Here is a 13306-nt window from a genome sequence, read left to right as displayed (position 1 = left end):
AGAAGGAAAAGTGAATCAGAGAGTTGGAGCAAAGTCAGGACTCTGGCAGAGGATGGGATGTAGTGGGTCAACATCCAGCAAGCAGTGGTAGTGGTGGTGGTAAAGAGTCTCTTGACTTTTGACAAAGGCTGCTCTTGCTAGGTCCTCAGGATGCAATGTGGACCTGGCAGTTCAGGAAGGTGGGGTGAGTCATTAAACCTCTCACTGCCCAGGGCAACTTTCTAACACTAGAAAGAGCCGATCTGAATCAGGAGAGGGAGTTTCCTCACCAGGGATTTCCCTATACCAGTAAAATCACAGATCCAGTGTCTATCCCTGTGTAAGGAAAATAACTGAAGCCATGGGAATGGCTATAATCACTGAGGGAGAAAACAGAGAGAGGAGAAGAGGGCCAAGGACAGGACCTTGGAGAGGTCCACATGTAAGGGGTGGAAGAAAGGCAAGAAACTATCAAGGCAGACAGAGAAGGTTCGGTCAGAGAGCTAGGAGAGCTATGTCAGGACAATGTCACGGAAGTCATGGGAAGAAGGGACATCCAGGAGGAGTGGACAGTTCAATGTCACATGCCACAGGGTGGTCAAGGAGGAATGAAGGGAGAAAAGACCTCAGATCTCATCCAAGGCTGAGATTCTATGACTCTTGTCATTTTGAATTTTAAGAAAGAATTCAAGGTGAAGTCTTAGACTCAGAGCTATTTCTTCCAGCTTGGGAGAGACTCGGACTAGTGACTAGCCTGAGAAAAACAGTGTCTCGCTGATTCATGGGGATATACCCAGTAAGGAACAACCTAACTCCAGACTGCAGCCAAGTCCTGTCCTCCTTGTCCTATACTTGTCAGGCTCCTGCCAAAAGACAGGCAGGTGTATTTTCCAGTGCCCCCAAATGGTCTTTAATAGACAAAGAGTAGCGTTTTTTTTCCTGAGCCAACAGTATTATTGACTAAACTGCTACGGTTGGGAGTGGAGAAGAGGAAGCTAATTTGATCTTAAGTCCCATTAATAGAAGTATAGTGTTCAGGTCATGAGATGTAATAGCCCCACTGGTCAGACCACATCTTGAGTGTTGTGTTCAGTTTGGGGACTGCATTTTCAGAAGAAAAATGTCAGTCCTTCAGTGCCTCATCATGGCATTGATATGACCATGACACCTTGGAGACCATGTAGGTAAAGGACAGCTTGGCAGCTCCTAATAAGCTGAAAAGGTTGCAAGGATGGGCCTACAAAGGTCTATCTCCTTTAAGGATTAGCCTTGTTAAGTTTAGAGAGGCCAAGAGGCTATACATGAGATTATGAATTGTTTTGGCCGCAGCAAGTCAGGAAATTATCTACCTAGGCACAGGGATGCTGCAACTTTTGGTGAGTAAACAAACACAACTAATTAATCATAGCTAAGTGGCTCAGAGGATAGATTGCCAGGCCTGGAGTCAGGAGGACTCATCTTCAAGAGTTCAAATCTGGCCTCAGACATTTACTAGCTGTGTGACTCTGGGCAAGTCACTTCACCCCGTTTTCCTCAGTTCCTCCTGTGTAAAATGAACTGGAAAAGGAAATGGCAAACCACTCCAGCATCTTTGACAAGAAATGGGGTCATGAAGAGTCAGACAGGACTGAAAAGACTGAACAACAACAAAAAGAAGTAATGAAAAATTGATTGCTTCCAGAGAAAGGTAAATTAGGATGGTAAGGCATCTGGAAACCCCATCATGCAAGAAGCAGTGGAGGAACTGGGGATATTTGAAAGGAGATTGGAATATAAACTAGAATATCTAAGAGCTGGAAAGAACATTAGAAATCATGTAGTCAAACCTTTACATTTTATAGATGAGGCCTAAAGAGCTTAAGCTACTTGCCCAAGGTTAGGGAGTTAAAAATAACTGACATTTCCATAGCTCTTTACATATATTATCTCCCTCATTCTTCAAAATAACTCCGTAAGATAGAGTAGTGCAAACATTATTATCCTTGTTTTTATATTAGAAGAAACTGAGAATTGGATAAGCTAAGGGACATAGAATGAGTCCTAGAGCTAGTAAGTAGCAAATGTGGTTGAAGGCAGTCCTTGTTGTATGTCAATGGGGACAAACTCAAATAGAAATGGGGGCTAGTAAACCTTATATGAGATCCTTGAGGGCTGCATACTAACTAAGCAAACCATAGATGTTTACATATTTCTTTTTTTAAAAATACATTAACAGGGGCAGCTAGGTGGCGCAGTGGATAGAGCACAGGCCCTGGATTCAGGAGGACTTGAGTTCAAATCCAACCTCAGACACTTGACACTTACTAGCTGTGTGACCTTGGGCAAGTCACTTAACCCCCATTGCCTCACCAAAAAAACCCCCAAAACAAAAAAAAAACCCATTAACACACTATAATAATATAGGAACTACATTTTAATTTAGTTCGGCAGGACTCAGGAATGTCGTGGGAATATGTGTTTATATCTCTGCTATAGGGCACTGCCACTGAGTGAAGAGTAGAACCTAAGCATCTTGGGTGGAGGAAGATTGGTGGATTTCATCTAACAGGACCTGGATTCAAATCCCAACTTTGTTCTTCACTACCTGGATGATCTCTGCCAAGTCACAACTTCTCTGGACTTCAGTTTCCTTCCCTGCCAAGTAAATGGGTCAGGCTGAAGTCCTTTGAGCTCTAAATCTGTGGTGCTATGCTTAGCTTGATATGTTTTCCACTTACTACACTGAGTGAAAGATGTCTTCAAATATTTTCCTGTGTTGTGCTAGGACAGAGGTGTCAGACACACAGTCTGCATGCGGTCCACAACACTCCCCTGGAATGTGACCAGAACCTAATTGGTTACTGGAAGATATTAAACAAACTAAAGATACAATAGAACATAGGTAATGTTAATTTGTGGTTTTCTAAGTCAATATGTGGCCCTCAAGAGAGTTTAGTGGCCTCTTTTTATTTGAGTTTGACACCTACTCTAGAAGGAAGAAATATAATCACAAAATGTCAAATTTCATAACTGAAAGGGGACAATAGAGAATCATTCAATTAAGTGCCTAGCTTGTATCCTGTGCTAAGGATACAAAGTCGTAAATGAAACAAAGCTTAATTCTATTGGGAGAGACTACATGAATACATGTAACTATTTGCAAAATATTGAAAGTATAAGCTCATTTGGTATTTGGGGGGGGGCAAAAGTAAGGAAATAAAGATTTCTAAGGCACCTACTATGTCCCAGGCACTGTTTTCAGTGCTTTACAAATTCCTCATTTGATTCTCACAACAACCCTAGAAGGTTGATGGTTTTATAGTTGAGGAAACTGAGGCAACCAGTGACTTGTCCATGACCACACAACTGATAAATGTCTAAGGTCAGAGGTGGGTGAGGGAAGGGAGGCACTAGCAGTTATGGAAATCAGGAGTGTCTCATGTAGAAGGTGTCATTTGAACTGAACCTTGAAGAAAATTAAAGATACTAAGAGGTGGGGGTAAGTAAAGGGGCACTTCAGGCATAGGGAAGCAGCTGGTTCAAAAGTATGGAGACAATGAAACACACAGGGAATGACAAATAGGCCAATTTGGGTGACCCACAGAGTACATGAAGGGAGTAATTCTCAATACCTAAGCCTGGAAAGGTATGCTGGCACCCTTTTGTGAAGGGCTTTAAATGCTAGGCTGAGATGTTTGTGTTTTATCCTAGAGACAAGAGGGAGCCACTGATGAATCAAGAGGAGTGACTCAGTCAGACCTGTGACTTAGGAAGGTTATCTTGGCAGCTGGATTTGCAAGGAAAGATATGGGAAGCAGGGAGACCAAGTGGGAGGCTATTGCAACAGTCCAGACAAGAGGTAAGGAGATCTATAATTAGGTAATGACTATATTAGCAGAGAAGAGTGACAGATGATGTGAAGATAGAAGTCACAAAACTTGGCAACTTCCTGAGGATGAAGGGAAAGGAAAGAGTCAGGTATGATCCTGAGGTCTTGGCGGTGTTCTCAGCAGAAGAAAGGAAGCTTAGAGGAGGGAAAGTAACCCATTGTGTCTTTAACACGTTGAGTTTGAGATTCTAACAGTACATAAAGATAGAAATATCCAGTAGACAGTTGTTGATGGAGAAATGGAACTTGGGAGAAAGATTGGAGTGAATTCTACAGAAGTGGAATCATCTCTATATAGATCATTGAACTGATGGGAACAGCTGAGATCATCAAAAGAGAGTGTATTTCTAGAGAGAATAAAAGAGGAGGAGCAGTCAAAAGTGTAGGAGAATTAGGAAAGAGGTATGTCAGCCGGTCTTTAAGCATTTATTAAGCATCTATTATGTGCCAGTCACTGTGCTAAGCACTGGGGACACACACAAAAAGGCAAAAAACAGACTATGCCCTCAAGAAGCTTACACTCCAGTGATGGAAACAGCAAGTAAACAACTATATGCAAACAAGACATAGGATAAAATGGGGGTAGTCTCAGAGGGAAGACACTAAGATTAGCTGGTACTCAAAGGAAGCCAGTGAAAATTCAGAAAGTTGGCAGCTGGAGTGTTTTGGGTGAGGAACAGCAAAGAGGCCACTGAATTGCAGAGTAAAGTATAAAAAGACTGTTAAGGAAGGATAGGGCCAGGTTATGAAGGCCTTCAAAGACAAGGGGAAGATTTTCTATTGACCCTGCAGATGATAGTGAGACACTGGAATGAATTGAATAGGGGGGTGCTATGGTGAGGACCTGCATTTTGGAAGATCAGTTTGACAGCTTAGTGGCTGATGGATTGGAGATTAGTGGAACCAGTGAATGGAAGTTGCTGAGAACCATACTTTGTGAAATATATGTGCAAAGTATATAGTGAGCACAAAATGTATGTAAAGTAAATGTAAGATAGGAGTTTTCTAACAGCTCAACTTTGCCTAAGGCCTAAGAAGTTCTGCCCCTTGCCTCTAGGAGAGAATGCAAGATCCTTAACGCAGCATTTATCTTTCCAGATGCATTTCATATTAGTCTTCTTCCCTTTTATTCATGTTATGTTACTGCCAACCTGATCTACTAAGTTGTTCCCTGACCTTCAGTAGACATTCACCCTGCCTGGAATGCACTGCTTCCTCATCCCCTTCTTTTAGAATCCTCCACGATTCAGCTCAGGTGCCATCATTTTCAGATAGCCACTTCAGATTCCCCAAGCTAGAACTCTTCTTCCCCTTCCTCTAATGGTCCTATAGCATTTTGTCTAGAACAGATCTCTCCTTTGCTCCTATCATATCCTGTCCATGCATACCTCATATTCCCTCTAGTAGAATGTAAACTCCTTCAGAGCAACAAATATGTCCTTTCTCATCTCTTTCTCCCCATTGCCTAATGAATTAAAGGTGTGAGTTATACAAAGGGCAATGGAGAGGAATATGGTAGACATGAGCTGATCAAAACATTTTACCAAAGAAAGAGTTGCACAAGAAAAACAGTAAAAAAAAAAAATGCTAATACAGATGTGTATTATCAGAAAGAAAAAAATTTGAATGGGTCAAGAGGAGAGAGTGAAGGTCAAGCAATGTTCCACTGGTGTTCATCTGATTTAAAAATCTAGAGGAAGGTTCCCAGAATGTAGAATGGACCTCCCAGTAGAAGATTTATGGAAGGACATGTATAAGAATTATTTGGGATCACAAAACAGGGATGAATTGCAATCTCAACTGTTGGAAGGAATATTGACGTTGACAAGCTCATGAATCCATCAAAATATTGGAATATCATAGGATCATAGATTTAGATCTAGAAGAGATCTAAGAGGCTTAGTCCAATCCCCTCATTTAACGGATGAGGGAACTGAGGACAAATAAAGGTTAAGTGACTTGTTCAAGGTTACATAGTTATTAAGTGGCAGAGCTGGTATTTGAACCAAAGTCCTCAGTGCCCAGAACACACCAGACACTCAAGTTGAATCAAACTGACCACCAGAGTTATAAAACATCATCATTAACTACCGAACAATGGAACAAAAACAGGTCTATCTTTGAAATAGTGAGCTCCCTATCACTTGAAGGTATTCAACCTGTCAGAGATGCTATTAGAATGAACAGCCTGGATTCCAAGATTCTTTTCAAAGGTTCTGTGATTCCATAACAAAAAGTGGAAGAACTTAATGAATCTTAGGACCGAACCCTAGGCTTGCTCTACCGGTGTCATCCTTCCGTCTTTCCTCCAGGGTCAAGTGTGGGAGGTTGAGGACACAGCAAACAAACACCATCAGTCGTGCCTTAAACTTTAGTCAGGTTCCATAGGAGTTAACAGTATACTCTCAAAGAGAAAGAAGGGGATTAAGGGGACAGTCTGATGTGCCCACAGTTCAGTCACAGTCCAGTCATTTGCTTCCTTCCACCCAAGTCCACAACCAAGTGGGCTTTTACAAGTGGTTTAATATTACTAGGACATCTTTGCTACTCCAGGTCTCTGGCCTCTGACATATCCATTCAGTTATCTTTCATCTAATCTTATATAATTGGTATTTACCTAATCATTCACATGTTGTCTCCTCCCTTCCCCCAACCCTACCCCCACTAAGAGGTGAGCTCCTTTAAAGCAAGGACTATTTTTACTTTTTTCTGTATCCCTAGTGCCTGATATATTTAAGTATTTAAGTAAGCATTTCGTAACTGCTTGCTGGTTGATCTTCAGAATTTTAGCAGGCATTTTACCCACCTTACTCTGTCCCCTCTATCCAGTAAGAATATATTTTGGTATTTAATTGAAAAATCCTTTCATCTACAGCCCAAACCCCAATTAACGGGAAACAGCTTCATCCCCGATTACCCAGAGGAGCTAGGAAGATGAGCACTGCTCTTTTCTAATTTCGAGGGTGAATGCTACTGTCATGCAAAATTGGCACTAAGCATAGAAATGATTCACGCTGGGGAAACCTGCCTGAGTGACTACAAATTCATTCATCTCCTGCTAAATCACTTGCAGGAGGGAGGAAAAAAAGGACGAATAGCAGTAGGGCTGTCTCCCCTTAGGGGGAGGGGGGCGCTATGTGTTATTGGCTTAGGCGGTATTGAGTGGTGTCCACAGCTTGCCTGCTCTCCTCGGGGGATGGGGAGGGGGAATGAATGGAGGTGGGGAGCGAAGGTACATGCTAAGGAATACAGCCCCCTGCTCGAGGCTCAAGAATGCCCAGGCATAGTCTCTCCGAAACTGAAATCCTTGAAATTGAAAAAGCCTCTTTCCTTCCCTGTCCTTTATCAATTTCTACAGCTTCCCATGACACCCAACCCAGTGAGTAAAAGGGGGTAGGGGGAAGAGAAGGAAAACCACCTCGAAATGTTGATCCAATCAGTTGGGGAGGGGAAAGGGAGAGGGAAAGGGTGTTGCGAGCAAGCTTACTTACTTTTGCCAGGAAGACAGCATTCCTGATGGACCCCACCATTTCTCCTCCCTTGGGGTGAACCTTTGCCACGTGCATCCACATCCGTTCCCAGGTGTGGCTGTCAATCGGGAAGCCGCTCTTGTTGACATGAAACAACACCCCTCCTTCTTTGTCTTCCTCCTCCGACCCCCCATTGTTGGTGAGGCACATCGATCGGGCGTGAGTGCTCCTGGACCGCGTTCCTTTGCCACCCTTGGGGTGGGGGCAGTGGTGAGCGCTGGATGTGGAGCCAGTCATGGTGGGGTGGGAGGATGGTTGGGGGAGAGTGTGGGGAGAAGTGAGTGAGTGAGCACCCTCGGGGTATGTCTGGTCACCGGGATCAGTGCCCCATACATAAGGAAGCTTTCTCCATTGCACTCTTGGCTGCCGCAGGAAGCTGGCAAAGGAGAGGCTACTATTAACAGAGAGATGGCAGCTGGACCTCTTCTCTTAGGGACTGTGCCTAAAATCAGCAGAGACAGAAGAGACTGAGCGTCAAGTGGAGAAGGAGGCAAGGCTAGGTTTGTTTTGTCGGGGACGGAGGGAAGGGGGCTGGACCCTGGTCGGCGTCCTCGCCCTGAGTCCAAGCATCCTTGCATTTTCGAGAAGCTGACAGGCGAGGGGGAGACTTGAACACAACCTCCCCTGCATCAGCGAGAGGGTCCGCTCCACAATGGACACAATGCACCGCGCCCCCTTTCCTCGCCCCCCACAGGTGGACGGACAGACATACAGAATGACCGGGACAGAGACGGAGGGAGATGGAAAAGGACGGGAAGAATAGAGGCAGTCTTTGGAAAGTAAACGAGGGACATCCCGGGAGTCCAAGTGCACGATTTCAAACCCCACTGCGTGCCCAGATGCTGCTAACCGCGAAGCCAAGGCAACAGCACGTGAGCGCCCGGGACCGCAGCGCTGAGGCGCCGTAGCCTCGGACACCCCCTCTTCCTCCCAAGGACCCCTCCCCAGTCCCTGCAGGTGAAGTGAGCAGCTAGTCTCGATTGAAGCACAGAATCCCTCGCCGCCCCACCCCCTTACCTCCCAATTCCAATGCAGGAGGCTCGGAGGGACTGGCCGAGTGGAGGAGAGACAGAGAGCGCTCTGGCCTCGCTGAGATCTTACCTCCGGGCAGTGGGGTTCATTGCAGCAAAGCCTCTCCCGGCGGCTGGGGCTGTTGCTGCAGCTGCTGCTGCTGCGGCCGTCGCTTTATTCCATGTTCCATTATCGAATGTTATTTTGTGACATATAACCATGTCACCCGGCCGCCGCCGATGTTCCGAATGTGCCCATTGGCCCGCGCAACAAAGAGGGGCGGATCCCCGGGTCCACAGCTCTACAACCGGACTCTTCGAGGTGCTCTGATTGGCTCAGAAAGATCCCCGGGAGGGAGGGAGAAAAAGAAGGCGAGCCGGGCCTCCACGAGAAATCAGATCGCAGTCGTGCGCTGGACACCCAGCTCCTAGCTCGTGTGGATAGAAGGCGGGATCGTGGGGCTCATGTACTTACGGCTGAGTTTTCCCCGGGGGCTGCAGTGGCAAGTCTATGGGAGGGGAGAAAAGCTGCACGCGAGAAGAGATTCCCTGGGCTCGGAAAGGGTGGCGGAGGGATTGGTTAATATTGTTGTATGCATTGGAGGAGACCCTGACCCCACTGGGGATGAGGGTTCGGGCAGGCGGCACTTTAAAAGATATATGTAAACAAGGTCATTATTATAATTTTGATATCCTATGTTCAAATACTTAAAACCAGCCAAGAAGTCATGGGGAATGATATCCAAGAGACTATTGGGGATCAAAGTCCTTAAAATCAGAGTTTATAGGCCTGTGTTCAATCCCGGGAAATCAGCCAAAGGGATCATCAGCCAGCCCTGGAGGCTCCTCGCTCTTCTGGCTGGGTTTGTCAGCCTCTGTCCCAAGGGAGACTTTGGAGCCTCTCACGTGAAGTTCTGAACCTTCACTATAAAGTAGACCCTTTTATTTTAATTTTTGGCTTTAAAAAAAAGAGTGGGATCTGCCTCCTGCCCCCACCTAGGTCAAATGGGATGCCTCCTTCTGTTGTCTGCGCAGCCCTCCAGAGCTGGTGCCAAAGGAATATCCGCAAATGTGTTTAGCACAGTACCTTACACATAGTAGATTCTCAACACATAGAAATTGAATGAATGGATTCAACTAATATTAAGTGATTAATGCATAAGAAGCACTGTGGTAGAGTAGATTAAGTGTTGGAGCTGGAGTCACCAACATCTGGGCTTCGACATCCTGCATGTGGCATACACTATTAGCTGTGTGACCTTGGGCAAGTCACTTAACTCTGAGCCTCAGGCAACTTCCTGAAGCTACTCTGAGTTAAAAGACTGCAATCTGCTTTGGTAGAGGGTACAAATCACACACCCCTGACCACATGTGTACAAATCCTTGCAGGTAGGCACAAAGTTTTGACAAGATATGGACCCCAACCGCATGAACCTATTAGACTCTATAGTCTAATAGGGTACTAAGACACATTGCAGAAAAGGTATTCACAACATTACAAGAGGTAAAGCACAGACGATATGTGAAGTCCACCAAGGGGATGAATGGATAGATAGATGGATGGACGGATGGGGGTGTGGGTGGGTGGATGGATGAATAAATGAATGGGTGAATAAATGAATGGATGAAGAGTGAAGCTAATAACTTCCCAGGGGGGGATATAAATCTTGATCCCAGTTAGAGATACATTTAAAAGGGGACTGACTATTGGAGGGCTGTTTTGTGTAGACACCCCCCAAAATGCTGTTCCAGGGCAGCTAGGTGGCGCAGTGGATAGAGCACCGGCCCTGGAGTCAGGAGTACCTGAGTTCAAATCCGACCTCAGACACTTAATACTTACTAGCTGTGTGACCTTGGGCAAGTCACTTCACCCCAATTGCCTCTCTTAAAAAAAAAGAAAAGAAAAAGAAAAAAAAATGAAGTCTTCAAAGTTCCAAGTAGTGACCAATATATCTGCCGGCATTCAAGATCCCTTCCTAAGGGTCCCCAGTTAGGAATATATCTTCAATGAGAGCAACTAGTTCCTAAGTAGAAAGTGCATTGGACTTGAGAGTAAGAAGAACTAGATTCTAGTTCTTGGTTCTAAATAAATGAACAACCCTGGGTAAGTAATTTTGCTGCTGGGTCTCAGTTTTCCTACGGCTAAAAGGCGTATACTACTACTTACCAGTCATTGACTGAAATTAAAACAAGAAGGACAAGGGAGTTCCCTTAGAGAGGTTATGTAGTATGAGGAAAGAACCCCAGTCAGAATCAGTGGGATTCAGTTCTTGGTTCTGACATTTGTCTTTTGTGTGACCTTGGGCAAATCATTTAACTTTTCTGAACCTCAATATTCTTATTTCCTCACCTGTAAAACTTGCCCTGATATTTCCCTTTCCCAGCACAGTGTTGAAGTAAAGGATTGAGGAAGATAATGGAATTCAACCAATTTTTGCAGCTGCTGTGTGCAGAACACTTCATTAGACACTGGGGAAGACAATATCCAAGTCCTCAAAATTTCATATTCCTCTGCCCTTGTAGATACAGGCTTTCTCAGCTCAAACACATTTCTCCCTTAATCAGCAGCTTCTCTCTGCCCTCCCCTCCCAATTCCCCTTTGTCCTTCCATTCTTTCCCACTTGTCCCCTTCCAATGCATTATCAAGGTACATGTGAGGGGTCTAAGAGTATAGGGCTATAAGATCTGAAAGCTGTGATCAGAAACTTGTCAAAAGAATCTCTTACAAGAAAATCAAGCTTCTTAATCACAAGTGATCAAATCTATCAGTGAATATCGAAAGATCCTTGGTAAGGGCCATCATTTGGAGCACCTTTCCAATAAGGACCTCTAAACCACTGTTATTCTCCTTGTAATTCAGTGCTAAATCCTACTTTGCCTGAATGAAAATCCTAGGCTTAGAAAGGACCTGAAGAGACACTTTAGCCATTGAGAGAAAAGTATTTGAGATCTTGCTTAACCCAAATGCTCAGTAGATCAATTACTCAACAGGCTTAGTGTCTGCTGTGTATCAGAGCTAGGTGAGCCTTCCCCCTTTTTTTGGCCTTTCTTGGTATACAGTGCTTGGCACCTGATAGGTACTTGATAAATGCTTGTTGAATTGACGTGACAAATGATTCAGATGACAGTGCCTATACTAACCAAAAATCTTTGAAGCTCCTGTAGCCCTGGCATCTGAGTGCAGAGATAGGATTTGACTGCTTGCCAAAGAAGGTGGAAAGGGAAGCATCAAAAACCATCTAAGGCTAGAGGAACACAATGTAGAAAAGCCCCTTTACTCTGAAGAGCTCCCTAGATGTATTGTTAGTATCTTTGGGGGGGGGCGATGAGGGTTAAGTGACTTGCCCAGTGTCACACAGCTAGTAAGTGTCAAGTGTCTGAGGCCAGATTTGAACTCGGGTCCTCCTGAATCCAGAGCCAGTGTTTCATCCACTGTGCTGCCTAGATGCCCCTATTGTTAGTATCTTAAGGTGTTTTGTTTTTTGTTTTTTGTTTTTTTGCAGGGCAACGGGGGTTAAATGATTTGCCCAGGGTCACACAGCTAGTAAGTGTCAAGTGTCTGAGGCCAGATTTGAACTCAGGTCCTCCTGAATCCAGGGCCGGTACTTTATCCACTGCACCACCCAGCTGCCCTTTTAAGGTGTTTTTATTAAACAATATTCAGGTGAGTGAAGGCTATCACCCTGCTGTCCATCCCAGACTCTGATAAGAACATCTCACATCTATGAAGTACTTTAAAGTTTAGAAAGTACATTTCCTACAACAACATACTTGTGAGGTATGTAGGGGCAAATATTAGTGTATCTATTTTGCAGATGGTGAAACTAAAGCTCAGAGAGTTCAATGTCACACAGGATTTGAACTCAGATCTTCCAGCTCCTAATCCAATGTTCTTTCCCCTCCACCACACTGAGTTTTTAATTTGAGTGACATGACCACATTTACATCCAGTTAAATAGAAGTGGGTTGTTCTTTTTAGCTAGAGACTTTCATGGCACAATGCTTGTTCTCTGAAATTTAATTCAATTCAAGCTCCTATAATGCTGGTCATACAATGAAGAAAACCAACAATACTTGTCCTTAAAGATCATCTAACCTAACCAGGGGGCTATGAAATATACAGAAACAAACATGGGCAAATATACTTCCCTCCATTGGTATAGGGAGCTCCCAGGTAAGAAATTGCATCCCCCAGTGCAGGTAAGCACTTCCTATGTAATTTATAATCTTAAGGAATTGTTCTTCACCAAAACCTACCAAAGAACACATTGGAAGGCTTACTAGGAATGTGACAAAGGATCACATCATGGAAATATTTTCCACTTATGGGAAAATTTAAATGATTGATATGCCTGTGGAAAGGATGTATCCTCATCTGTCCAAAGGCTATGCATATGTGGAGTTTGAGAATCCAGATGAAGCTGAAAAGGCATTGAAGCACATGGATGGAGGACAGATAGATGGTCAGGAGATAACAGCCACTGCAGTGCTGGCCCCCTGGCCCAGGCCCCCACCCCGGGGATTTAGCCCACCCAGAAGGATGTTGCCACCACCCCCGATGTGGTGTAGATCACCACCACGCATGAGGAGAAGGTCCCGCTCTCCTAGGCGCAGATTTCCTGTCCAACGACGATCCCACTCCCCAGACCACCAGAGCCACCGCAGCTGTTCCAGCTCCAATTCTTCCCGATAAAGCAAGGCAGCTATTCTCCATTCGTAACTTAAATATAATTGAACAATTGAACACAAACCATATAGGAGCATTTGTACTGAGTTATGCAGCATAACATGCATTTTTACCATCATACAGTATTTGGTGAAATTAATATGAGATTTATGAATTATGGAAACTTATCATTTCAGAGACTAACTGTTCTTATAGTGAGTTTGATGCAGGCCCTGGAGAGAATATATGTACA

The 13306-nt window shown here is 44.5% G+C and overlaps 1 protein-coding gene and 1 pseudogene across 4 annotated transcripts in view; one reads left to right on the top strand and one right to left on the bottom strand.

Moving 5' to 3' along the window:
- The window catches only part of VASH2 (vasohibin 2), a 51641-nt gene extending 42936 nt beyond the window's left edge, over window positions 1–8705 (bottom strand). For 2 of the 4 annotated variants that reach the window (XM_044004430.1, XM_044004431.1), the window contains exons 1-2: window positions 8479–8705; window positions 7339–7753 (exon numbers count right to left, since the gene is read on the bottom strand). In XM_044004430.1, the coding sequence (XP_043860365.1) occupies window positions 7339–7753; window positions 8479–8609 (546 nt within the window). In that variant the 5' untranslated portion in view covers window positions 8610–8705. Of the gene's footprint in view, window positions 1–7338; window positions 7820–8394 lie in introns of all 4 variants that reach the window. The other 2 variants (XM_044004432.1, XM_044004433.1) reach the window with 2 other exon arrangements.
- Window positions 8706–9122: 417 nt separating this feature from the next.
- Window positions 9123–13080, top strand: LOC122754683 (annotated as a pseudogene).
- Window positions 13081–13306: the final 226 nt, after the last annotated feature.

The sequence above is a fragment of the Dromiciops gliroides genome, chromosome 4, assembly GCF_019393635.1.
Source record: "Dromiciops gliroides isolate mDroGli1 chromosome 4, mDroGli1.pri, whole genome shotgun sequence".
Classification (NCBI taxonomy): Eukaryota; Metazoa; Chordata; class Mammalia; order Microbiotheria; family Microbiotheriidae; genus Dromiciops; species Dromiciops gliroides.
This window is presented reverse-complemented; position numbering and strand designations above follow the sequence as displayed.